Here is a 27,581-nt window from a genome sequence, read left to right as displayed (position 1 = left end):
AAGGGATATAGTTCACAAACAACACACCAAGGATCACCATGCTCACATATCAATAAGTGGCTGTACATACAATAGCAATAGTTGATTATTTTTAAGAATATACCTTGCACCCTCTAAGAGGCAGATTTTTTTCTCAACTGTTCTAATAAACAAATTTAAAGATCTTCAATATTGTAAATTCCCTAGATGTACCTAACAGGACTCACATTCTGTGGAATCATTTGTTACATAAAATAAAACAAAACAAAACAAAACAAAACAAAACAGCTTGCCAAATTAGAGCAGTTTGCAGTTTGTGGGGAAATAGTCAAATAACTTACACCTGATTTGTCTACCTACCAATCCCTGTTTTCAGTCTTTTACTGCCTTCTCCAAAACACACCTGCATTCAACATTCAGCATGAAGCTCTTTCGGTGAAAAGTAAATCAATTTGTGTTGGCCTGAGATTCCACAAAACAGTGTCCAGAGAGGCCTCAGTAACACAGATGCAATGGAAAAGAACCATGGCAGGCTTGTTTCAACAATCTTCTGAGGGCAGTAAGGAAAAACTTTCACCTTAGCCCTGTCTTGGGAGTTGCAAACACAGATGTTGGCAAGAATCCCAGCATACACAAAATGCTTCTCAATTTTTACTAATACCTGCTAAAATTATGTTTTGGCCTCTTTGCCTGGAAAGAAAAGTCTGGGATGACCCGTCTTTTGACTTTATAATCTGCATAAATCTCTTGAAGAAGGTTCACAGGAAAAATTTCCATGGAACATTTCTTTTGCGAAAAAAAAAAGAAAAGAAAAAAAGCAACGACCTCCTCAACATCATCTCCCTCTCTACAGATTTCTCTGCTGCACTGTCAAATGAGAGTAGGGAAATTCAGGAGTCCACAGGCCACAGAAAAAAAAGCGTGGACCAGCCTCGGAGTGGATCCCTGACCAAACCTTCCAATAGTATGGTTAAAAGCTGAATGCATTCTAGTGCCCCCAAGTGTTTGGTACTGGGCCAGCTGCAAACCTACACCTCAGGGCCAAAACAACCAATCTTGTTTGGCATAAATGACCTACTATAAGACAAGCCCGTGTTGTAGGAAAAAACACTGGCCTGGCAAAGGTAAAGGAGCCCCATCAACTGACCACTTAGAAAGGCCAAACCTGAAACCAGCTCTCCAAACCCAGTATCTCATAAAATCACTCAATGTTCCTAAAACAGAAAATTATCCCCATTTTACAGAAGAAGAAACTGAGGCTCAGAGAGCTTCAATAATCTGCCTATGGTCACACAAGTGGTTAACAGAGAAGTCAGGGTTAAAACCCAGGTCTGTTTGACCCCAAAATCTCTTTCAAGTCCATCAAACTGTCTCAGAGGCCCCAGTTCTTATTCCATCTCAGATACTTTCTTTTGGATTTTTTTTTTTTAATTCTTTTGTAAAATGAGGTAACTGAACATAATTTCTAAAACTTTCTTAAACTCCAAAAATCCATTATTCTCAGGAACTATTCATATCTTTCTCTGCCCACCTTCCTAAATTTTTTTTTTAGTTTTGGATGTGACATAAGGATGTAAATTCTCTAGGCTAAAAAAATCAAGGTAATCCTTAAAGTTTTCAAATGTCAGACATTCTCCACTGCTGAGTATAGCTTTCAATTGTCACTAATGTTCTCTCTACACCTGGTCATGTTTAGTGTTATGTGCTGGTTACGAAATAAAAGTAAGCCAAATAAGACACCAAGTACTACAAAAATATTTAGCATGGTCTCAAGAAATGTCAATCCCTGAAATTATTTATTCACAACTTTGCAAAAGCAACTACTCCGCCAAAATTATCTAGTATATTTAGAATAAAATAATGAAGTTTTTGTCACACCACCATTAAGATCTAGTTTCACAGCATTTTATCACTGTATCCTAATTACTAAGCATATTTATATAAGGTGACAATGAACTTAATAGGAAATCTGTTACATTTAAAAAGCAAATATTGTATTATTTTAAATGGAAATAAGTTACCCAATCCCATCAATTGTTTGACCAATTGTTTAGCCTTAACAAAAGCATAGCTATCTCAAAAAGAAAGCAAGCAACACTTTTACAATCCATTTTCCTTAATAAAAGGTACATTTTATTTCATTATTGATGTACAATTTTAATTAGAATTCCAAGGCCACATTTTGCTTTTTAAATGACAGATATTTTCATTAACTAACAAAAAGTTAACCCATTACCACAATCCTCCTGAAATAATGTGTGTGATGAAGAATAATTAAGGTAGCAAGGGCAAAGGTTACTTAAGACTTTACTACGGTGTGAGCTTAAATTATAGGTTTTAAACAAGATGTAAGGACCAATGCGCATGAAAAAAAAGTGCAATTTTAATGGAATGCAGAACAAATTAACTTTTTAACATTTAATAATACCCAATTGCATAATGGGATTTTGCTAAGTGCTACAGGGAGCAGAAAATAAAAGTAACACTGCAAGGTATGCTTGTTAACTACTTCAAGCTAAAGGCATTATTGGCCTACTAACTGCTGTAGTAAATGGACACATTGTGACATGAAAGACTGCATTCTGCCATCTGATTGGCATGTTTTGTTTGTTGTTTCTTTTTCAAGGAGAAGAAAAGATCAAAAACCTTTCAGGAATTTTGTTAGCTTGTTCCCAGAATTTCTCAATACTTCCCTATGCTGGGAAAAGCTTCTCCTGCAGGGTTACCTTCTCCGCTATTAAGTCAACCAGAAAGGTGGCTACAAGATCCTCTTAAACTCAGCTCTCTCCACAGCGTCAAAGCCACCACAGCATTCCCGTCCTGGACCTAGGGAGTCCGCAATTCAATCTGTGTCTATTGCCTGTAAAGCAATAACTACAGGGCATGGGGCCAGCCTTTGTTTTCATCCAATTAATTGAGTGAAATGGTTTCAACTGTGGAAAGGTCCCCATGACCTAGCTCCAAAGCTTGACAAAAGAGGAATGGATGGAGTACGTGCCCAAGCTTCAGAACTGCATTGCAATAAGTCACTGGCCACACTGTCTCTCAAGGGAGAGGGTCAGTGACATGGTCAGTTCTTATTCATTATAATCAGGAGTGAAAATATATCCATCATCCTTCTGCTGACTACATTTGTACTCAAAAACTTGCTTAAGCACCAGAGGAACCAATGCCATGTAACTTTCAAGAGCACTAAGAGCTAATCTTAAATTTCCTTCAAAGATGTCAGGGACTATATTCATTTATTCACTCTATAAACTTTGAGTTACCTACCTTAGGCCAGGCGTTATGCTTGACAGAGTAAACACGATAGATACGGTTCCTGTCTTCACAGGACCTAAAACCTAGTAGTTGCATATGCCAGACATAGTCTCAACCAACTTGAGCTTCACCGTTGGTAAAGAGGAAAGTGCCCAAACTCAAGCAGTGAACACAGGTCAGAAGAAACACTATTTCCATCTAACTTCATTATAGGCTCTCTCTTCTGGGCTTTATTTCTTTGGTGAAGTGCCTAAAGAATTTGGCTAGATGAAAGACTGGCCATTAGAAAGACAAAATACTAAGACTTTTTCCTAAAGGTTGACAGTGAAAACACACTCTAATTAGCCAGAAAATCTCCTTTCTTTTTTTTTAAATTTTTTTTAACATTTATTTATTTTTGAGAGACAGAGAGAGACAAAGCATGAACGAGGGAGGGGTAGAGAGGGGAGACACAGAATCTGAAGCAGGCTCCAGGCTCTAGCTGTCAGCACAGAGCCCGATGAGGGGCTCGAACCCACAAGCTATGAGATCATGACCTGAACTGAAGTTGGACACTCAACCGACTGAGCCACCCAGGGGCCCAAAAATCTCCTTTCTTGTAGTCAGCCATATACTAAAATATTCTTAATTCCCATCCCCTTGACTGACCCTGTTAAACAGTTATGGAAACATTTGTCTTAGAGCCTGAATAAGAGCCTGAACCTCAGAATCCTTCTCCAGTTAGCATTTTAGGCAGCAGCCACCAATTGTTCAGAATTGGCATAAGAGATAAAAATTATTTGCTAGTGCAAATGAAAGTGTTGCTATACCCAATTGAGACAGTTGAACTAAATGACTAAGGCCAGTTGCAATGATATGAATACTGGAATATGAAACTCTAAAAATGGGAAGTATCCAACTTAAATTAATTACAGTATGCCAAAAGTATGTTTATTAGTAGGGTATTTAAACCCATAGAAAGAATTTTCCCAATGAGACAATACTATAAATTGTGTTAATGTCACAAAACAGTCCTCAAAAGACTCTTACATCTTACAGCCCATTATGTGCCAGAATGGAACTGAACCAGTACATTTGAAATGATAAACTACAAGAAAATAAGAGACTTACAGGGGGTTAGCATACTACTCACAGGAAAAGTTTAAGACAGTGTTGTGGACTAGACCCAAGATCTAACAACTACTTAAACTGCTGTGTCTACTGAAGCTGTTAGGGTGCATATTTTATCTCCCACATCGACTAGAAACCACTTGAGGAGAGTAACCATTGCTAACACATTTTGTACCCATCCCTAAGTCCCCCACCTACTGTCCCTGATAAATATTAAGCAAGTGTACATAAATGACAGAATTTCCTAGCAGGAAACCTAGGAGCATCAGGGAAGGAAACGCCTCTCCTCTTTTCTATACACATAAAAGAAAAAAGGAACAATGGGGCTTCAGCATCATTTTTTTTGCTCACTAAAAGGAGCCATTTGGCTACCTTTTCCTCTGCCTCCATGTGATTTGGAATGGCCATTTGTACCTGCCTGCTGCTTATAAGCTATGGATTTGGAATAACATTGCAAAGTCCACTAGACTGTAAACTCCATAGTAAGGGGGCCATGACTGTCTTGTGAACTGCTAAAGACTTGGTAACTACCTCAGTGATGTGGCACACAGCAGGTAGTCAAATAATATTTGTGGAATGAATAAATGACTATAGTGTTCAGGCAACAGTTTTTAGCAAGCCCCTGGAATTGTTACTATATGGTGTTTTGAACTCTAAAATGTATATAACTTCTCAGCCTCTCATTTATTCTTCTAATTTTTATAAATGTGGGTAAAATAACAATTTCTATTTCCTTTTAACTTTATAAACATGAAGAAAAAAAAGAAAGCAGCAGAAATGTGAAGAAAAGTAACTGACCTATGGGCTTAGTGTCAGGACACAATGCCAGAGAGGGAGGCTACCAGGCAAAAGGCAAGGACTCCCATTGAGAGGTCAGCCAGATAGACACCAAGGAGGAAACGCAGGCCCAGTGTGGCTAGGACTTCCTTTCAAGAGGAACCAAAGTCAAGTGTTTAAATGTAAAATCTCTTAGTTTTTAATTTTGGCAATAAACATTTTAATAAAAAATAGCCATGGCTACTGCCTAATCAAGAAGATGAAAATGATTTATTCCTTTGCTGTAACTAAAGGCAAAAGAGAAAAAATGGAAGAGAACACTCCACTTCCCTGTGAGTATTTAAGCAAAACTACAAAGGGTCTCAAAGAACGCTTCTAGGTTGGAAAAACTATAATAACTGGGGCAACAGTTTTCAAACTTTTAAAGAACTGAAATCCTAAGTGAAGCCCAATTCCTACCAAAAGTAAACTGAGGTACTCCAGCGGACCTTCCACCCTTTATCTGATGGCCCAAGGAACTCCACTGAAGCCCTGGGGTTCCACTGAAGCCATTCTGGAAAACCAATGGCTGTGACAGTGGGCTTCTAAGAATGAGAGGAAAAGAGACAAAGTCTAAGGCAAATCTATGAAGCAGATGGACTTAAAAGTCACAATCTGGGGTCGCCTGGGTGGCTCAGTCGGTTAAGCATCTGACTTCAGCTCAGGTCATGATCTCGCAGTCTGTGAGTTCGAGCCCCGCATCGGGCTCTGGGCTGATGGCTCAGAGCCTGGAGCCTGCTTCCGATTCTGTGTCTCCCTCTCTCTCTGCCCCTCCCCCATTCATGCTCTTTCTCTCTCTGTCTCAAAAATAAATAAACATTAAAAAAATTTAAAAAAATTTAAAAAATTAAAAAAATAAAAAAAATAAAAGTCACAATCTGAAGTAAAAATAAGGTTTTTTTTAAATGTTCCATTATAAAGTGCTGTGGTTAAGAGCCAAAGGGAAGAAGAAATCTAGCAAGCCGAGAACCGCAGTTTTCCCCATATTCCTTTAAGTTCAGAAATCATGTATAAAAGAAGATGTCACAACAAAGCCCAGAAACAAACTATACAAAATCACTAAGGGGGTGCCTGAGTGGCTCAGTCAGTTAATGATTTCAGCTCAGGTCATGATCTCGCGGTTCATGGGTTCAAGCCCCATGTTGGGCTCCACACTAATAGCATATGGCCTGCTTGGGATTCTCTCTCTTCCTCTCTCTCTCTCTCTCTCACATATATAAGCATGGGCTCTCTCTCAAATCAATAAAACTTTAAAAAATAAATAAAAAATAATAAAATACATAAAATAACTGAGAAACTGGGAATTTGAATGGGTGTCTTGTGCTTTAATCACCACATCCAACATTAGACACAAAAGAAGAATTAGTTCATCCAAAATGTTGACAAAGATTAGGACCAAGGCCTAACCACACTACAGACTCACACCAAAATATATATAGGACACTATTTTTATCTATAAAACTGGAAAACAGTTTTTGTTTTTTTAATGACAATTCCCAGTGTCCATGAACTTCCTCATGTGCTGCTTGGGAGATAGTAAACAGATACAACCTTCCTGAGGGGAAGCATGTCTTAGAAATCTTTACAAATACATATGGACCTTGGCCCAGCAATTCCATATGTGGAAATCTATGCTGAGGAAATGGTCATGGATGGACCAATTTTTACCTCCAAATATATTTACTGCAGCATTATTTGTAGAAATAAGATCTTCAAAGCAACCAAATTATCTAACACTAAAAAGTATGTTAAACTGATTTTGACATAGCCATTCTGTAACATTAAATAAGATGTTATAATGATATTTATAATAACATGAAAAGTATTCCTAAAATGAAATGAAGAGGAAAAAAAAAAAACTACAGGTGCATCTTTTATATAATGATATCAATTTTTAAAATAATGCATGTATACCCACAGAAAAAGAGAAAGAAGAATGAATGTTCACAAGGAATTATGGGTGTTTTTCATTTTAATTTTTGTGTTTTGCATTTGCTTGAATTTTGCAAATTTTCCACCATGATAGTAAATTATTTAATGCAATTCTTACCTTTTTTTCTTTTTTTTTTAATTTTTTTTTTTAACGTTTATTTATTTTTGAGACAGAGACAGAGCATGAACAGGGGAGGGTCAGAGAGAGGGAGACACAGAATCTGAAACAGGCTCCAGGCTCTGAGCTGTCAGTACAGAACCCGACGCGGGGCTCAAACTCACGGACCACGAGATCATGACCTGAGCCGAAGTCGGCCGCTTAACCGACTGAGCCACCCAGGCACCCCATTACCTTTTTTTTCTAAAGGTACATAAAATGAAATTATTTACGATTGTTTTAAAACAGACTTTCGCAAAAATTTTCTTTATGTGTATAATTTAAATTCACTTCACTATATAATCCAATTAAAAGCCAGTCTTTGCTTACCCCTTTTCAGTCATTTTCTCCTTTCTCTCTTTTGTCTTTCCTAGCAAATGGAGAGATTTGTAAGCCTGAAGCAGTCAGAAAAATTCCTACTAATTGATCTAAGTCCCAAAATGAGGTAAGATTGCAGGGGTACTCACGTGCTGCCTCCTTCTCAGTCCACTCGGAGAAGCTGGGTTTTGTTGGGTTTGGTTTTTAATTCGCTGTAAGCAAGAGGCCAATGGCCAGCCCCTGTCTTTAGGGATTCATGACAGTATTCCATATTCGTTTTCATATGCACTTCTTTGCTCTCTCTAATTGGACAGGGAGGTCTTCTAAGACAGGACTATGTAGACACATTCTTTTGCAGATCCTCTGTAAAGTGCCCTGCAAACAGTGATCCTGACATACTTACTAGGGAAGATATTGTCAGGGAAAAATTAAAGAATCACCTTTGTACATTCTATGCTGCTGGTGGCACTATTCATTCACAAAATTAGCAATTTGTGGTTTGGTCATTTAGATTAAAGCCTTAAAAATGTTCCTATTCCTGGCTCAGTCACTTAAGTGTCTGACTAATTTCTGGCTCAGGTAATGATTTCATGGTCCTGAGATCAAGCCTCAAGTCCGGCTCCATGCTGACAGTGCAGAGCCTTCTTGGGATTCTCTCTTCCTCTCTCTCTGTTCCTCCACCCTGCATGTACAGGCATACACACACTCTCTCTTTCTCTCTCTCAAAATAAATAAGTAAACTTAAAAAAAAAAGTTCCTATTATTTGAGCTGATAATTACTATTACGGAAGTCTCTCTTAAGAAAAAAAATTTTAGGGGCGCCTGGGTGGCTCAGTCGGTTAAGCGTCCAACTTCGGCTCAGGTCATGATCTCGCGGTCTGTGGGTTTGAGCCCCACGTCAGGCTCTGTGCTGACAGCTCAGAGCCTGGAGCCTGTTTCAGATTCTGTGTCTCCCTCTTCCTCTGACCCTCCCCCATTCATGCTCTCTCTCTGTCTCAAAAATAAATAAATGTTAAAAAAAAAATTTTTTAAATAAATAAATATATTTAAAAAAAGAAAAAAAATTTTAATTTAGGGAGAAAAAAGTTCAAAACGAAAAATTAAACTCAACCTAAGTCTTAACAAGGGAAATGATTAACTCAGTCATCATTCATGGTCCCAGCGGACTCTCCATCTTGACAAAGCTGAAATTTATAATGGCTGAGAGTAGAAGTGACCCTGTAAGTTTTCTCAGGCACCAAGAGTTGTAGGGATGAACACCTGATTCTCCATGCATTTACTAGAGACATATTGTATCTGGACGTGTACTTGAATGGAGGCTAAAGGAACTGTCATTTAGCTCATAACCTAGTGTTGACTATGAGGATTCCAGAAGAACTAATTCAAAGTAAAAAATAAATGAGCTTTTTCTAGATATTAGGTATCCAATTACTTCCTAATACCCCCTATTAAACTATGTCAAACACTATAGTCATCAGCTGTCAAAACTTTATGGCAAATAATTTTTATTTTAAGAATAAGAGCCAAAATTGAGAATGCTATCAAACTAGAAATGAAAATTTGAAAAGATGAAGTACTTCATCGGAACCAATGATTCAGGTTCATGAAAAACACTTTTAAAAAAGAACTGTACAACCAAACTAGAATATAAAAAATAATTTACCTCAAATGATATACACCATAAACCTTTCAAACACTTGTAACTTAACACCAGAAATGATGATACAGCCCATTTTTGTTCCAAGATGATAATTGCTTTTTAAGTACAAAGAGATCATAAAAATTCCACAGTGACAAAACAGAGTCCTGAAACATCTCAATAGTTAAAACACAATCATAGCAAAGGAGGATTAGGAGCATTGCCCACAGTACCTGCAATGACCACTCAACTCCAGGAGTGGGAATGATAAACACAGGTCTAAATAGACAAGTTGTAAAGTGCGTATCTCATTAGCAAAATAATATCCTGTTCCCAGAGAAAGTTTTTGCCAGAGACATAATGCATGCTTCAGAAGCTCCCAGAAGAAATGCCAGCTAACCCTGGGGCAGGACCCTCGAGTTCAAGAAACAATATATTGAGCACCTACTATGCACCACACCAGGCTCTGTGCTAGGCAATGGGGCACAAGTGAACAACATTAGGTCTGGTAGTTACTTTTATCCTGGAAATCCACTTCAACTGACATGTATAGCACTTATCTGCTAAATAAGTTTGAGGTCCTGGAAGACAAATGAAGCATGGCTATAAATTTTTTCTAACAAGATGGGTCCTAGTACAAAAATTCATTAAAATAATCTATTGTTGAATTATTATAGCTCTTATTCATTATTCTTAATATCAATTAAAGTGATTTTCAATGATAATACATCTTAATTAAAAATTATATACTTCATACGTATTATATATATAATATACATTGTATATCTGCCCATATTTCACTTAAGCACCATTGTTATCTTTTCAAATATTCATCATCCTCAATGCAAAGACTAGACTAAAAGATAGTATCTATCTTTATAATTATCATTGCTATAAAAGAGTCATGTTCCTTGAGGTTATCAGCCATTATCATAAACATCTTTACATACATCTTCCAATTACAAAGAAACCCATACATACTAGTTGCTCAATAAAAATTTTATAGAGTAACCTCCTAAATTGAATCTTTTAATTCCTGAATTTCAATGATCAAATATCCTATTCTATCTGAAGTTTTTTAACTATTTTCAAATATTCTGACACACCACATTAAACACTTGTAGTCTGAATAACACTTTCAAGACTTAAGAATCACCACAAAATACATTTCCTAGGCTGAATCTAATGCAGTTATATTAAGCACACATATAAGTTTATATGAAAAGTAATAAGAAAGATACCATTTTGTGTTGTTTCCTGAAATCTGATCAAAATCTGAGTTTAAATTTAAATGTATAGGAAAAAAGAATATAATGGACTATTTCAAGAATACCGTTTTGCAAAGTTGTAAAACTGATTCCATACAATTTAAGATTTCATCTGTTGTTAGCGAACCTAACAAGGTTTGTGGACAAGCAACAGTGTTGAAACCTTGTCAAGAAATATTTTAAATATTAAAAAACTATGTCAACCCTTGTTCTGTTCATGACTAAGCTTGATACAATCAAGAAAAATTAGTTTCGGATGTGGGATACTTCAGGGATTTGAAGTAGTTTGCTAAATAGGAAGCTAAATCCAATTACTTTTCTGAAGATTTGGCATCTTCAACCGAAAACCAATATTCCAATTAACATTAGACAAATATCCAAGCTTATCCACATGTTCCAGGCATACTTTCTGGCTAACAAGTAGGTTCCATTTCTGTATTTAATTATTCCCTTATGTATACATAGGGCCTGCATTATACCAGAGGTATATATGGCAAAAAAAAATTTTTTTTAATTCTTCTGTGGTTCACTTCCACATGTGCACAACCCAAATTTAACCTCCTATATAATTTTATCTTCTTTTCTAAATTAAAAATGTGCCAACACAAGTCTTCTTTTAAATATGTGATGTTTTGAACTACCTAAATGGTATAAATGTCAAAGGCACTCTCTATATGCCTTCACTCTACTCAGAAAGTACAAATAAAAACAGCTTCATCATCAAATATTGCCTTTAGCTTGCCTGAAGCTTAAAAGCAATTCGGATATTCTGAGCCAGATTATTTATGTACCCGGCTCTCTTATTTCAAAGGAAATTTCCAAAATAATAGTGGCTTGAAGGAGAAAAGATTCAATTCATTGTCAATCAGTAGGAATTATTCATAAATGGAAGAAGAAATTCTCAAGAGTGGGCAACTTGGTTAGTATAGAATATATACATGTGGCTCTAGGTTGTTATAACTTATTTCATCCCATGTCAACTAAATCAAGTATCAAATTTTATATTAATGCTATGTTGTTAAACACAGCATAAAATTTTTTCTGACTAGAATTTTAGAGCAAGCAATATTTATTTATTCAGAACCAGCAAAAAATGTCATTATGATAGTAGCAAAGTATCACTGAAATTGCTTTCAGTTTATTTTCTGTGTGAAAACTTTGCAACAAGCTAAAAGAATGTGTGTATGTATACAGATGTGTGTGAAGGTGTGTACATTCAGTAAAATGTTAGCTATCTAGATCTCAATTCTCTAGTAATGTCATCCATCGAAAACAATAATAAGAATTATGGAGGCAGGGGGCACCTGGCTGGCTCAGTCAGTACAGCGTGTGACTCGATCTCAACGTTGTAAGTTTGAGACTCACGTTGGGTGTAGAGAAAACTTACAACAAATAAAATATTTTTTTAAAAAGTATGAGGGGATAGTAGACAGAGTAAGAGAAAAATATGCCTGACCTCCCAAAATAGAGTCCATGTCTAAAAGCCCATGTCCTACAACAAATTCACATAAAGCACTAACAAGAAGTTTAGGCCTCTGCTTAGCACTCACTTTTATTAATATATATACCAAAAAAACTTTGGTAACCTGTTTGCTAAACCTCTAGAACCAGCAAATTAGGAATGAGTGTAGATATTACAAATCAGGAAAAGAAAAAAACAGAAAATAGCATCCCAAAATCAAACAGAAAGAAAGAAGTCAGATTATATGTATTTTTTAAGGTAGACAAAAGAATTTAAATTTTTTTTTTAATGTTCATTCATTTTTGAGAGACAGAGTGTGAGCAGGGGAGGGGCGGAAAGAGGGAGACACAGAAACCAGAATCTGAAGCAGGCTCCAGGCTATGAGCTGTCAGCACAGAGCCCAATGTGGGGCTCGAACTCACAAGCCGTGTGATCATGACCTGAGCTGAAGTTGGACGCCCAACCAACTGAGCCACCCAGGTGCCCCAACAAAAGAATTTTAAATAGTATTTTGTCTAGACCATTCACTGGAGGGATGAGCAATACTTAATGGGCTTTAAATGTTGGAAGACCACCAGGCTCAGTCCTCAGACCTGTTTTCTACTCTATCCTCAAGGCTTCCCAAACAATGACTCATGACCCATCAGTGGTATGTGCAATCAATTAAATGAGTTATGAGCATTTTTTATATGATGAGATGGGATAATCTAGTTGAAATATAGTAATTGATTATGAGAATAGGTAGAGACTATCTTGGTTAATTTTTATCACCTCTCCCCTCACAATGTCTAACATAGGACTTTAAACATGAGTAAACACTAACATGTCTCATAAGGGAACACATGAATCATATGGAAATCATCTGGACAGAGCATGTGAAGAGAAAAGAGCAGCAGGTCAGATGGCACATCAACATTTAAAGGTAGGAAAAGGAAGGGTAGCCAATGAGGAGGGCAAAGAAGAAAGAGTTATATGAATGGCTATACATTTAAGGCAGCCAGGAATGTTTTCAAAAAAGTAAGATTGGACAACAAAGCTAAACATGGTAGAAAGACCATGTAATATTATAACCAAAAAAAATATTTAACAAATCAGCAGGTCAGAGGTGACAGTAGTAGAGGCAAAAACCACATTAAAAGTAGATGGATAATTAAAGACAAAGAATTGGAAAGACATCCCATGTTCATGGATTAGAAGGCTTAATATTGTTAAAATGTCCATACTACCCAAAGTAATCTACAGAGTCAATGTATTCCCTATCGTAATATTGACCTTGGCAATGATTTCCTGGATATAACACCAATAGCATAGATAACAAAAGCAAAAATAGACAAGTGGGACTACATCAAATGAAAAAGCTTCTTCACAGCAAAGGAAATAATCAACAGAGTGAAAAGGCAACCTACGGAATGGAAGGGAAAAAAAAAAAAAAATATATATATATATGCAAGGGGTTAATATCCAAAATATATAAGGAACTCCTACAATCTGATAATAATACCTATTAGGAGTGCCATTACCAAAACAGAAAGGGCGCAGGTATCTCTTTGAAATCATGGTTTAAATTCTTTTGGATACTTAAAAGTAGGACCAAAAGGTGTAGAGAAATCGAAACACTTGTGCACTTTGGTCAGATGTAAATGGTACAGTCATTATGGAAAACAGCATGGAAGTTCCTCAAAAGATTTAAAATAAAACTACAATATGATCCAGTAATCCTACTTTTAAGTACCCAAAAGAATTTAAATCATGATTTCAAAGAGATACCTGCATTCCTATATTCATTGCAGCATTATTCACAATAGCCAAGATGTGGAAATAATCTAAATGTCTGTGAACAGAAGAATGGATAAAGAAAATGTGGTATATGTATATACAATGTAGTATTATTCAGCCATAAAAAAAGAAGGAAATTCTGCCATTTGCAACAACATGGATGAACTTTGAGTAATCTTTGAGTAACTTTGAGTAATGGGTTTTTCAACAAAATTTAAAAAAGCAGACAGATAAATAAAGTGGAAGATGAGAGAATAGAGAAAATAAAAAGTAGACAGGTTCTGATGAGACAAGTGTGCAAAGGGAGAAAAGAAAAAATGGGTTACATCTAGAAGAGAAACACAAAGAAAAGTTGCAGGAAGCAGGTCTGTATCAGGATAAACTTCAGCATGTTTATAGGCTATAGGAAAGGAACAGAGAGAGGGAGAGATCAAACATGTAACTCCCAGGATAAATGACAAATAAGTTATTTTTCCAAAAACTAGTGGTAGTTCAAAAGGATCAAGTGAAGGACCAATCTCAAAGAAGAGGAAGGAACCCTCATACACTGCTGATGGGAATATAAAATGATACAACACTGAGGAAAAAGTATGTCATAAGAAGTTAAGCATAAATTTACCATATGACCCTGCAGTTCTACTCCCAGTAAGCTACCAAGAGAAAATAAAACATATGTCCACATAAAGATGTGCAATAAATGTTCATAGCGGCATTATTCATTTATTGGTCAAAACTGAAAACAATCCACATATCTACTAACTGATAAAAACAAATGTGGTGTATCCACACAATGAAATATTATTCAGCAATAAAAAGGAACAAACTCCTGACATGTTCTACAACATGGATGAACCTCAACAGTATTTAATGTTAGGTAAAAGAACTCAGATCCAAAAGACTACTTATTGTATGATTCTAATTATATTAAATATCCAGAAAAGGCCAATGTAAAAAGACAAAAATTAGATTAGTAGTTTCTTGGTGTTAGGGGTAGATGAGGGGATTAAGTGTAAGTGGGAACAGGGGAGCTTTGGGGGATAATGGCAATGTTCTAAAACTAGACTGGAGCAATGTTTGCCCAACTCTATAAACACATTAAAATTCATTATATGGTACATTTCCAATGGGTGAATTCTGCAGTATGCAAATTATACACCAATAAAGTGTTGTGTTTTTGTTAAGAAAATAGGTTAACTTGACTGGCATGAATATTTTTCAGAAGTGGAAGTTAAGATTAGAAGGACCTGGTTTCAACTCTTCAGAGATCTTTGAATGCCAGAGTGAGAAGTCTCAACCAGATAGACAAAGGAGATACTCTGAAGGTCTCAGAATGGGATAGGACAAAAACAAAATAAAAAATACAGATAATTACATTTGGAAGATTCATTTTATGTAATGTGTCAGATAAGAAGTTGATACATTAGATCATAAAGAACAGGACCTATAGCTTTCTTGAGTCCATGGCCTCACTAGCAAGAGCTGATTCTCTTACATACCTTTACCTTGAATCACAAAGGTGGGATAAAAGACAGAGGGAGATGGCCCATGAAAAGTTATCACTTTCATGGGAAAAAAAAACATCTCTAAGAATGGCCTCTGAGGCCATCATTCTAACTGGGGAATCAACTGACCAAGCATATTAAGTGCTGGATAGAAGCCAATAATACATAGGGGCAGAAGGAGGCAGAGAATCAGTATTTGGATGGGAGGGGTGGTTGGATTTCCCTGAATCTAATATCTTGCTATAAGAGATTTAGATATCATATAAAAGGAAACTTAAAAATAATAACAATATAGGGTGGTCCATCAGGGAAAATAGTGAAGATAAATATCTGCTGATTTTACTGTACAACATTCTACTAATGATTCCCAGGTACAGTGACAATATATTTGAATCCATTTAAAGTCTAATGTTCCTTCTGCCAAGGAAGCCACAGAGGAGCAGCAGCCATTGCTCTGTGCTACCCTAACACCATGGGCCTCAAAAAGGGCCACAAGGTGACCAAGAACAAGAACAAGCTGAGGCACAGCCACCACCATGGGCACCTCACCAAGCACATCAAGTACATGCAGGACATGATCAGAGAGGTGTGCAGCTTCGCCCCATAGGACTTAGTGTCCGAGCCACAGAGCTGCTCAAGGTCTCTAAGGTCAAGCTCACCCTCAAGTTCCTCAAGAAAAGGGCAGGGACACACAACAGTACCCAGAGGAAGGGAGAGGAGCTGAGCAACATCCTGGCAGCCATGAAAAAAGCAGCAGCCAAGAAGAACTGAACCCCTCCCCTCTGTATTTAAAGGCCTTTTTGGAACTTGAAAACATAAAGTCCAATGTTGAAAATTCATTTCTTTAAATTAAATCACTTTTACCTAATACTGCCTTGTTCCTGAATATACAGTTAAGTCTCACAAAAGTATCTTTTTAGGGGCGCCTGGATGGCACAGTCGGTTAAGCCTCTGATTCGATCTGGGCTCAGGTCATGATCTCAAGGTTCATGAGTCCAAGCCCCACATCGGGCTCTGCGCTGATGGTGCATAGCCTGCTTGGGATTCTGTCTCTCCTTCCTTCTCTCTGCCCCTCCCACTCTTGTTCCCTCTCTCTTTCTCTCTCTCTCTCAAAATAAGTAAATAAACTTTAAAAAAATTTAAATATCTTTTTAAATATATATCACCTCAATTTATCTTTGGTTACTTTTGGTACTTTCAAACAACCCTGAGGGCACTATTAGCCTTCTGTATATTAATATACAGGGAAAGACATATCAGTACTGATATAACTACTTAACTGTTCATAGATAATCCTATAAAGACCATATATCTTTTCCTTTTGTTAAGTAATAAAAAATAATCTCTCTGGCTTTTTTTCCTTTACTGAAAAAAAGAAAGAAAGTGGGGGAAGAGAAGGAAAGTAAAGAGGAGGGATGTGAGGATGATGATTATTGTTAATTCACAATTCAAACCATTCAGAACTCCATTTACAGAAAACTAATACAAAAGGAATAATTGTGCTAGATGGGATGCAACAGGAAGATAGATAACATAAATGAAAGAAAACTCATAAAATTACAGATAATTAGAGGCCAGTTATATATTCCTCTCTCATCACTGACACAAAAAGATAAGATTTCATTTCCTTGTAGTGGGTTCATTAATAGTTTTATTGTAATATTAGAAATATCTTGTTTCTGAGTGTATCCCAAAGGACTAATTTTTTTTTAAGATCAAACAACAAATAGAAATTTTAGCAAAAGTACCCCTGATTACTGTTGGTTCAGACTATTATATATCAGACAGGTGATCAACTTTCTGAATCTGAAAAATTTGCCAAAATAAAATATTAATATTGAATTTGCAGTCTAAGTAGGTATTCAAACTAACACTAGCAAGCAGAAAGCGCAAATGCTGATTAAAGAACACGCAGATAAAGGAGTATGCACTCGGTTTATAAAAAACACATATCCCCCAGGGAAGTAAAGCATACCAGATGGATATTAAAAGTAGAATGTTTTCATATACTAATAGGTCTGTTTTCCCCTTGATTTATGTACAACCCCCATTAATGTCAATTAGTGTTATATACGTAAATCCAGGGAAGCATAAATCCAATGTCATAATACTACTCTGCACCTATATATCTTGTTTGAAAACTAATTCAGTTTCAAAAAGTTGTGTTACTTAGATCACTATCATTAGCGTCCACCAAACAAATGCTGACTGGCCAAAACACACCCTAGGCTGGCACTGAACGACTGTGAAGGCCCATTTGTTTCCAAAATTCTGAACTGATGCCCTAACCATTATGCAAATGCAATAAATATTTATTAAAAATTTTACTAGAAGATAAGCACCATGCTGGATGCTGCTCAGACAGGTTCTCAGGGATCGAAAGATGAAAGGGGAGGAGCCAAGTGGCCGGCCCCAAATCAAAGAACCAGAAAGAGCTGAAACTAGGACCCAAGTCTCTGCACACAAAATTTGATGCTTTTTTTTTCAACAATGCCTGAAGGCATGGTTTATGTGAACAAATGTTCCCGATAGTCCCCTAACCATCTAAGAGTACTTCCCACTACTGATATTCACATCTAGTGAGTGAAAACAATTGCATTAATAATAGTCTTATCATGAACTAGAATTTAAAAGGATTAAATGAAAGAGAAAACATAACAAAAGAGACATTATAAGAAACAACATAAAATAATGAGTTGACAATTAACTAGCTAGAATTGTAATGTCTCCTAAGGTAGCCACTGACCACATATGGCTATTCAGAGCTTGAAATGTGCTCCAAATAAATCGTGCACTGAAGATTTACTATGAAAAAAATACAAAATATCTCAATAATTTGGTTTGACTACATGTTGAAATAATATTTTAGATATATAGGGTTAAATAAAACACATTATCAAGATTAATTTCACTTGTAGGGGCACCTGGGGGGCTCAGTCGGTTAAGTGTCGACTTTAGCTCAGGTCATGAGTTCGTGAGTTTGAGCCCAGCTTCGGGCTCTGTGCTGACAGCTCAGAGATTGGAGCCTGCTTTGGATTCTGTGTCTCCCCTTCTCTCTGATCTTCTCTCTCTCTCTCTCTCTCTCTCTCTCTCTCTCTCAAAAATAAATACTTTTTTTAAATTTTTTAAAAAAGATTAATTTCACTTGTTTCATCGGACTTTTTTAAATGTGGCTACAAGAAAACTTAAAATTACATACATGGCTTGTATTGGTGACTTGAATTACATTTTTGTAGGAGTAGATCTTACAGCCACACACATATACTGAATACATCAGTGATAAACTTATAACAAACACACTTCGAAGATTACATTCTAGATTGCACTCTGACCTAGATTAAGAAAAATTTACATAGTTTTAGAAGAGCTTTGTACACTTCGCTACTTTCACTGAGGGGCTAGTGAGGGCAGAGTCAGAATAAGACACTCCTCATCCTTACTCATATATTCATTCAAGCATACCATTCAGTTATCTAATTGCTCCCTTTTGACTGAATAGAAATAAACTAACTCATGTATGGAACAATAATCCAAAGTTCTAAGCATTCAGAGAATAGGGAAATAAGTGTATAGGGTATATAGGGGAGAGAGAAAATATTTCCTTCAGAAAAATACCGTTGAAGACCAGGAGTTTGTGATCACATCTAATTTTTTAAAAAGCTATTATTTTTAAAAATTGTGGTAAAATACAAAGAATGTACATAAAATGTATCATCCTTTTTTAGGTATATAGTTCAATAGTATTAAGAACATTCACATATTGTGAAAAATTATTTTCATGCTTATCAAATTGTCATCATAATATTAAGGAAAATTGCTTAAGAATTTAAAATCATCTAAAACAAATGCACATCATTTTCAATATTTTGCATTCCTTCTAAATCTTTGCACACTCACCTACTATAGATACATCTATTTCATTATTTGAAGGTTACTACATACTAATCTGCTTTTTTCAATTATTTGAAATGTTTCTATTATTCTAGTTTTTTAAATAATGAAATGAAATAATGATATGAAATGAGATCATATCAAATGGTAGCACTAAAATAAACCCAATAATTTTCTAGCCACGAAAAGCTGGTTTATAGTGATTAATGGTACAAATGACCAACCTGTAGGATATATTTTTTTCCTTCGTGAACTATTTTCTTAGGTAAATAGCCAACAGTAGCATTATGGGGTAAAAACATACAAAGTCCATTTTTTAACTTACCACTTCCATTTACCCCCAAACATATGGCTATAAATTTCTGTGTCCCTTTCTCACTTGTTTACTCTATCTCCTTCATAAGAGAACGAACTTCTTCTCAGCTCTTAAGTAGTTAGAAAAAAAAAAACAAATGCAGCAACATCACCATATCCCTGATACCTCCTTCTCAATCTATCAGTGTATTGTTTTTACTTGCCAGTGGCAAGGAGGAAACTAAGCCTGAACGTTTTATCACATACTCCTTTGTGTTATCAGCCAAAATCACACTCATTTAAAAAGTCATGGACCAAAAAAATCTTAGACTTCTGCGTGACTTAAAATGATTTTTAACATCAATACCATACAAATAAACAAAGTGGAAGGAAGTCTTAAGTACAGAAAAAGTAACAAATAGCAAACTCCAAACCACAGGATCTCTGTTTAAAATTATGCCTAATACAACCTCTGTTTTGCAGAAGAGAAAAATCAGCCAAGTGCCTTTCTAGAACACTAATGACTATCAGTCATTACATCACACATATGTCATCTGACACAAACTTTTAGATTAGTAAACATTTTTCCTCTGCTACAACAGAGGGTTAGTGTTCAAGTGGGAGGGGGAGAAAACCAGTACACATAAAAGCAACAAAACACAAGCCAAACTGTAGGGCAAGTCTAAATCTCCTCGATTTCAATTCAACCAATCAGTCCTGCTTTGACTAACAAATGTACATGAAATTTTTATAACATGAAAGAGAACTTATTTTCCAAAGGTTTTCTGCAAAAGGCAATAATCATTAGAATTTGATAGCAAAGAAATCTAATTTCAGTATAAGTTAATAAATTAACAAAGCTACCTCTTCCTCTGATACTGAAGTTTCAAATGCAATACATACTTTGGGGAACTATCCAGAAGACTTTGCTCCCTTTCTGATAGGTGTATACCCAATGGATATTGGATGATCGTGAATATACACTGATATATAATATGAATATGTGCAAATAATTTGCATGAATCTCCTTTTTCTTCGATCTCACTGTGGTTTTGCAAAAAAAAATCTAGGATGTCTACGTACCACATGGAAATGATTAAACATGTCACATGACATACTAGAGCATGGACTTTGGCATAGATGGCTTAATATCTGTGTAACACTGAGCAAGTTGCTTAATCCTGCTTGGAGTCTCAAGCTCTTTATCCATAACTTGGGATCCCTTCTTGGAAACAATAATGCCACCTTCACAATATGACTGTGATCATTAAATGAAGTAATAAATGAAATTTACCTCAGTCTCAACAGATTCTCAGTAAACATGAATTCCCCTTCCCTCCCTTACTTCTTTTCTTAGGTCCTCCAAAAATATATTCAGATTGACAGGCAGTATTCTGATTGTACAAATGAGGAAATCTATTTCTAACAGCTCACAAAAAGAGATTCATGGCATGGTTACTTTCTTTCAACATTGTACCGTTAGAGCCAGAAGAAAAAGAGACATCTTTTTCAAAAAGCAAGACTTTTTTTTCCAAATTCTAGAATAAATTATTGAAATTTTAGTGGGCAACTGGAAAGTCCTCACTCACTGGAGGATGTAAGGATCACAAGATGCTCTTCTCAGAGTGACAGCCCCAGTCTCCTCTCCTTGCTTCAGCCATAGGCTGACCTCAAGAAAGAATGCCAGGTAGATGCCCTCAATGGAGTGCAATATGATGGAAGGTAGATACTATGTAGGAAAGGTAAGAGTAAAATGTTAATGTGGAGATGCAGGTTGTGGGGTTCCTATCCAATCAAAAATACAAGATAAGGAAATGACTTCCAGTTGAAAAGAGGAGAAAAGGGGTTTGGCCGACCCCTTTGTGCACCAAAACTCATTGATGGCACATCTTGGAGCCAGTAACTGCTAGAAGTCTAAAAAGAGGTTGGTACTCACAACATGCCCAGAGACAACTAATTGCCAAATGATACTCAGAAAAGCCTTATCATTCATCATCAGTTAACCAAGATGCCTTTCCCAGAAAGAAACCCTTGAGCTGTATTCTTTTTTCTTCAACTTCAGGGAAACTTACAGTTGGCTTTGGAGTAGTGGTCATAAAGCTGTTTTCTCTTTGAACTCTGTTCTATATTTGAACTCCCAGTTGTCTTACTCTACTCATCAGAAATTAGTATTCTAATAGGGCCAGGACCATATACATTACTTGAGGGGCCCAAAGCAAAAGGAAAATAGAGGGTCTCTTTTTCAAAAAGCATTAAGAATTAATTTCAAGATGGTGACCACAGAGCTTTAAACCAAACAAGGGTCGTGTGTGACTGTGCAGGCTGCATGCCCACAAAACCCACCCTGGACAGGTGGATTCCACCCCCAAACAACGGACCATAACTAAGCATATAGGCAAGTATTCAGGCAGTCTCCCAAACCTATAAACAACACAGATGCTCTGTTTGCTTTTAACAACTCTTGACAACCTAATTAATTATACATTATCTTTAGAGTTCATAGACCAAAATTGATTATGAATAAATAATACCATAATGACAATAAAAATTTAGATTTGGAAGTCAAAAGTATAGAAAACCTAAGTCCAAGGGTTATGGAAAGAAAAATAACTGTCTTCAAAAACATTTTGCTAATTTAGTATATGTTAGAAAGAAAAAAAGTAGGATAGATTATAAAAATTCCCACAATTCTCTACTCATCCAGTAAGGAGGGAGAGTCTACTTCCTTACCTCTTTGATCTGGGTTGGACAAAACCTATAGGGAATTAGAGGCATGGCACAGGCACAGACTTGAAGAGTGCTTGTACACTGGGACCTGTAGCCACAATGTGAATAAACCCAGGACAGCCTGCTAGGCCAGAAGAGACATGTGGCACAATGATCCCATCAAACTGTGAGCGAACTGCCAAATGTGTGAGTAAGTACATCCCGGACCATCCAGTCTCCAGCTGAGCCACCATCTGATGGACACATGACTGAGCCCAGTCAAGAACAATCAAGCATAGGGCAGATCAACAGAACTGCCCAAATGAACAACAATGAATTACTGTTGTTTTAAGTCACTAAGGTTTAGGGTGGTTTGCTATACAGCAAAATCAATAAATGATACAGGTAGTACTTTAGCTCAGCAGGGGAAGAATGGATTATGTAATAAACGGGCTGAGACAACTCGCTTACCATTTTTGGCAGGGAGATTAGATTCCCACTAAATTGTATAATAAATTCCAGATGGATTTTACAAGTATATATAAAGATTGATAGCATAAAAATGCTACAATAAATTATATGTTGATATTCATGTAGTCTTGGCATGGGAAAGGCTTTGCTAGGCATAGAAACCTAAAGGAAAAAGATGAATAAATTTTACTATGTAAATACTTCTTAAATTTTATATGTCAAAAAAACATTATAAATGAAAATAAAAGACAAATGACAAATTGGTAAAACTTTTCTTATATGTGGAGAGATTACAACCCATATACATGTATTTTTTATGCATGACAAAAGTATGATAAAAGATTGCCACTTCTAATATACACAAAATAACATAGAAAAAGCTGAACTACCTGATAGACTATTGAACAGAAAACTTACATATGTAAATCACTAGAAAACAAATACAAGTGGCCAATTAACGTTTTAAAAATATTCAACCTCACTAGTTAGCAAAGAAAGATAAACAATAATCAAATTCTCTTTTCAGTTAAAAATGATAAAAATCAAACAATAATACCTAGAAAACAGACATTTTCATATACTGCTTGTGGAACTATAATTTGATACAACATTTCTACAAAGCAATACATAAGTGTAAGTACACGTGCAGGTGTGTGTGTGTGTGTGTGTGAAATATTTTTTTTATTTTACTTCTAGGAATACATCAGGTGAAACCAGGCATTCAGGAAAGACAGCTACTTGGCTTCATGATCCTGATGCCCCTTCCCTTTTCGTATCCTCTCTGGAACCAAACAACACCTAAAGAAGTGTGAGGATGCCCCTGAGGACACAGGATCTTCCTGATTCCTACCTCAGGTCTAGATTTATGAAGTTGCCAGATAGCAGAGTTTCAGAAAGACGAGGTATTATTATAACCTCTTTTGTCTGAAAAATGAATAGTGCCATTTTTGAGATGGCATAACTTATTAGAAAAATAAAAATGAAGAACAGTTCCCTAGAGTTGTAGTTAACATTTGTTAACAGCTTATTCTGTACCATGCACTACTCTAAGCAATTTATATGTTTACACATTTCAGTCCTCATAACAACCCCATGAAAGAGCCAGAATTCTACAGGTGGGAAAACTGAGGCTTAGGAATGGTTTTGTTTCCTCTTTGTCTGTTCAAGTAATTGACCTAGAGTCACAGAGACAAAACTGAAACATAAAACAAGCTAATTCTAGACATAGAGTTCTTAATCATTTCACAAGGATACATCAGATATGCCACTTGAAACCCTAGAGCATTTATCAGCATGTATTTAAAGGAAACAATTCTGGATGTCTTCCTGCACCCTTAGAAGCAGTGGCTTTCTCTTATAGACTCTTGTGGACCATAATAAGTCACCTAAACCTCAGGTTAAAGATCAGAGGCCTACTTCACAGGCTCACTGTGCAAGCTAGTGGTACCTGGACTTTCTGCTAAACACCAAAGGTACAGATCTTATACTGTGTGCCCTGGCCTTACCTACTTTTGTAACTGATAAACTGTTTACATAAATGGATATACTATACAAACTAACTCATATTACAGCCAACTCAATACTCAATCATTGAAGGACCTCGGTCTTCACTTTCAGTTTGTCCTAAGAATTTTATTAGAAACTACAGCAGTTCCTAGACCACCTAGTACCCATAAGACCCCCAAACTTCCTCTAGTTCTATGTTTCTATATCCTATCCTAGCTGCTCAAAGGATGTGAAAAAAAATGCCTTCCAAGAGGAAGAACTCAACAATTATATAAACAGGACATGAAGAGAATCAAACTTCTCATGTTTCTGGACCTACATTAATACTTAAAGGCCCAATTAATTCTTATGCCACTTAGAATATGATAGGATTCAATCTCAACAATGTCGTACCTGCACAGAGATAGTTCAATGATAATTCTTTCAAATTTACTTTGGCACACACATACTCACAAAGAAGAAGAAGAAGAAGAAGAAGAAGAAGAAGAAGAAGAAGAAGAAGAAGAGGAGGAGGAGGAGGAGGAGGAGGAGGAGGAGGAGGAGGAGGAGGAGGAGGAGGAGGAGGAGGAGGAAGAAGAAGAAGAAGAAGAAGAAGAAGAAGAAGAAGAGGAGGAGGAGGAGAAGGAAGAAGAGGAAGAAGAAGAAGGAGGAGGAGGAGGAGAGGAGGAGGAGGAGGAGAGGAGGAGGAGGAGGAGGAGGAGGAGGAGGAGGAGGAGGAGGAGGAAGAGGAGAAAATATTTTCTCAGTCAGGAATTTACAGCTATAAAACCTTCTAAGTTGGGACAGTTTACCTGAATCTTCCAACTAAATTATTTAGGAAGACAGAAGAGAGTTTCCTTTAGTGACTTTTGGGGATTTTAGAATAAACCATCCCAATGATTCATGAGCCTGAACTCAAAGAATTATCTACCAGTCTGTTCTTTGTAGTGCTTCCCTTATCAAAAACACAGTTTCGGCAATTATCTTAGTGTCAATAAAGAATTCCTTCACAGAGCAAATATTTATCAAGCATCTATAAAGTGGCAAGAAATGTATCATCCTAAAAATATAGTGGTATGAATAATGCAAAAAAAAAAAAAAATAGTTCCTGCCTTCAGAGAGTTTACACACTAGTTTTAGGAGGACACTGGCTTCTGCTTCTATTTTCACATGAGCCAGTGATCACCATTCATTAAATGCTGACAATACAGCATCTTCCAAATACATGATGACAAATGGAATAAAATGTAAATCTTTAACTGGACGGCTCAGAGTGCTTCTCTTACTGACCCAGATCAAACTAAAGTGGCACTAAGATCCACAAAAGGACTAACAAAAAAATTAAATGCTCCCTGCACATGAGAAAACTAGGATTCTATATAGGCAACAGATCTAATTTTAAACTGCCGTATTAGGAAAATTTCTTTTTAATTTATTTTTATTTATTTATTTTCAGAGAGAGAGAGACTGCAAGCAGGGGAGGGGCAGAGGATCCAAAGCAAGCTCTGTGCTGACAGGATGACAGCAGCGAGCCTGATGTAGGGCTTGAACTCACCAACTGAGTGATCATGACCTGAGCTGAAGTTGGATGTTCAACTGACTGAACCACCCAGGCACTCCAGGAAAACTCTCTAAAAATCTACTGACAGTCATGCTATGGAAAGTAAGATCACATTCTAACATGGCTCATTATTTCATGGGTTTGGCTAATCTGCCAATTAAATCATGCCCCCTATCCAGGCAAAGTATAAAGATAAGAAAAATCCACACTAGGTACGGAAGGTATGTGATAGTGAATTATGTTATATCCCTGTTTGGTCACAGTAGACTTGTCTAAAACGGACTTTTTCTCACTGTTAGGCTCAACATTAAAACTACTATTAAGAGGGGCGCCTGGGTGGCTCAGTCGGTTAGGCGTCCGACTTCGGCTCAAGTCATGATCTCGCGGTCCGTGAGTTCAAGCTCCGCGTCGGGCTCTGTGCTGACAGCTCAGAGCCTGGAGCCTGTTTCAGATTCTGTGTCTCCCTCTCTCTCTGCCCCTCCCCTATTCATGCTCTGTCTCTCCCGGTCTCAAAAATAAAATAAAAAATGTTAAAAAAAAAAACTACTATTAAGATCTCTTCTTTAATAAACTGTAGTTTGTCCCTACTACAGAATATCTACATACTACATAACACATAGAGAAGTAGATCTATACATCAATATGGAAAGAGTTCTAATACATACTGTTAAAAGAAAAAGAGAAAAAAGAAGTATACATACAGCATGATGTTATTTATGGATTATTTTAGCCTCACAAAACAGTACTTCATTTCTGAATGTAAAAAAAAGAAAGGTCTAGAAAGACACAAAAACATAAAAGTGATTACATTTTTGAGAAGATGATAAAGGGCCATGATAAAGAATTTAGAACTATGTATTATCTTATCCTTCTCTTCAGGAAATTATACTCATGTATTAACTACATGATTAAAAGTTAACTGAAGGGAGTTAAAATAGAGAACAATCAACTTCTCACTATAATTTAATGTGAATATATAATAAAATTGAGTAGTAAGTTACATTAAAACTAAGTCAAATTCCTTATAGTATTCATCTTTCAAAAGCTTGTTCATTCTCTTTTTTAATCTAAAAATAATTAAATGAATTAATCTAATCTAAAATGAATTAAAACTATAGATTCAAGCAAAAACCCATGGTTTTGATCATTTTGTCTACAATATTACAAATCATGGAAAAAAAACCCAACCTTAAGACTAAGCAAAAACAAATAACAACAACAACAAACAAAACAAAACGAAAAAAGCCCAGCACTTTAAACATACAAAAGACAAAGGAAGTCTCGCTATATAGAAAACAGGGAAAGTATTAAATCAAGCATCCTCATCAAATTCCTTTAAACACCCCTCTACCATTGTGTCCACAAAATCAGTATCATTAAAGACAAGAGGCAGTTTATCTTTAGCCCCAAGCACAGCAGGTATGGCCTAAGAATGAGACAGATTAAGTCACCAAAGAGACACGAAGGAAGAGGAGGAAAAAAAGAAAGAAAATGAAAAACAAACCAAAATGAAAAGCATACTTAAGGAAGAAAAGAAGTGTGGAACAGAAAGAGCAGCATTAGTGCCTACTCACTCAGGAGTCACAGAATGGCTCCAGCACAAAGGAAACTGGCCTGGCCGGCAAGATTTATAGAACAATTTACCAAGCATTTCCACGTGTATTACCAAAAAGACTCTTTGTAACAACATGGTATTTACTCCACTTCATGGAAAGAAAGTGAAGATCTGAAAGGGTCAGGAAACTGCCAAAAGCCACAGAACTGGAATCTTTGCACTCAAAGCCCAGTGTTCTAATACCCTACTGCTACTACTGACTCTCCCCTCAAATTGCTTCTAATTTTCACATAACCATGAACATTTCAAAAAAAAAACTATTTTATCAATAGTAGTAAGCTATTCTTTCCTCTAACTGAAAAAAATATCTGATTTGTCCTTTCAAGGTCAACAGAATA

General features: G+C 36.3%; 1 protein-coding gene and 1 pseudogene across 6 annotated transcripts in view; one reads left to right on the top strand and one right to left on the bottom strand.

Moving 5' to 3' along the window:
• BBS9 (Bardet-Biedl syndrome 9) overlaps positions 1 to 27,581 on the bottom strand; it is a 434,296-nt gene that overhangs the window by 172,289 nt on the left and 234,426 nt on the right. The window contains exon 20 of one of the 6 annotated variants that reach the window (XM_042921827.1): positions 7,576 to 7,948. The exons of the other annotated variants lie outside the window; for them this stretch is intronic. Within the exon in view, the coding sequence (XP_042777761.1) occupies positions 7,853 to 7,948 (96 nt within the window). The 3' untranslated portion in view covers positions 7,576 to 7,852. Of the gene's footprint in view, positions 1 to 7,575; positions 7,949 to 27,581 lie in introns of those variants that run through there. 6 annotated transcript variants of the gene reach the window in all.
• LOC122213630 lies at positions 15,642 to 15,991 on the top strand (annotated as a pseudogene).

This window comes from Panthera leo, chromosome A2, assembly GCF_018350215.1.
Source record: "Panthera leo isolate Ple1 chromosome A2, P.leo_Ple1_pat1.1, whole genome shotgun sequence".
Lineage (NCBI taxonomy): Eukaryota > Metazoa > Chordata > Mammalia > Carnivora > Felidae > Panthera > Panthera leo.
The sequence above is the reverse complement of the archived record's forward strand: the minus strand, read 5'-3'. Positions and strand labels throughout refer to the sequence as shown.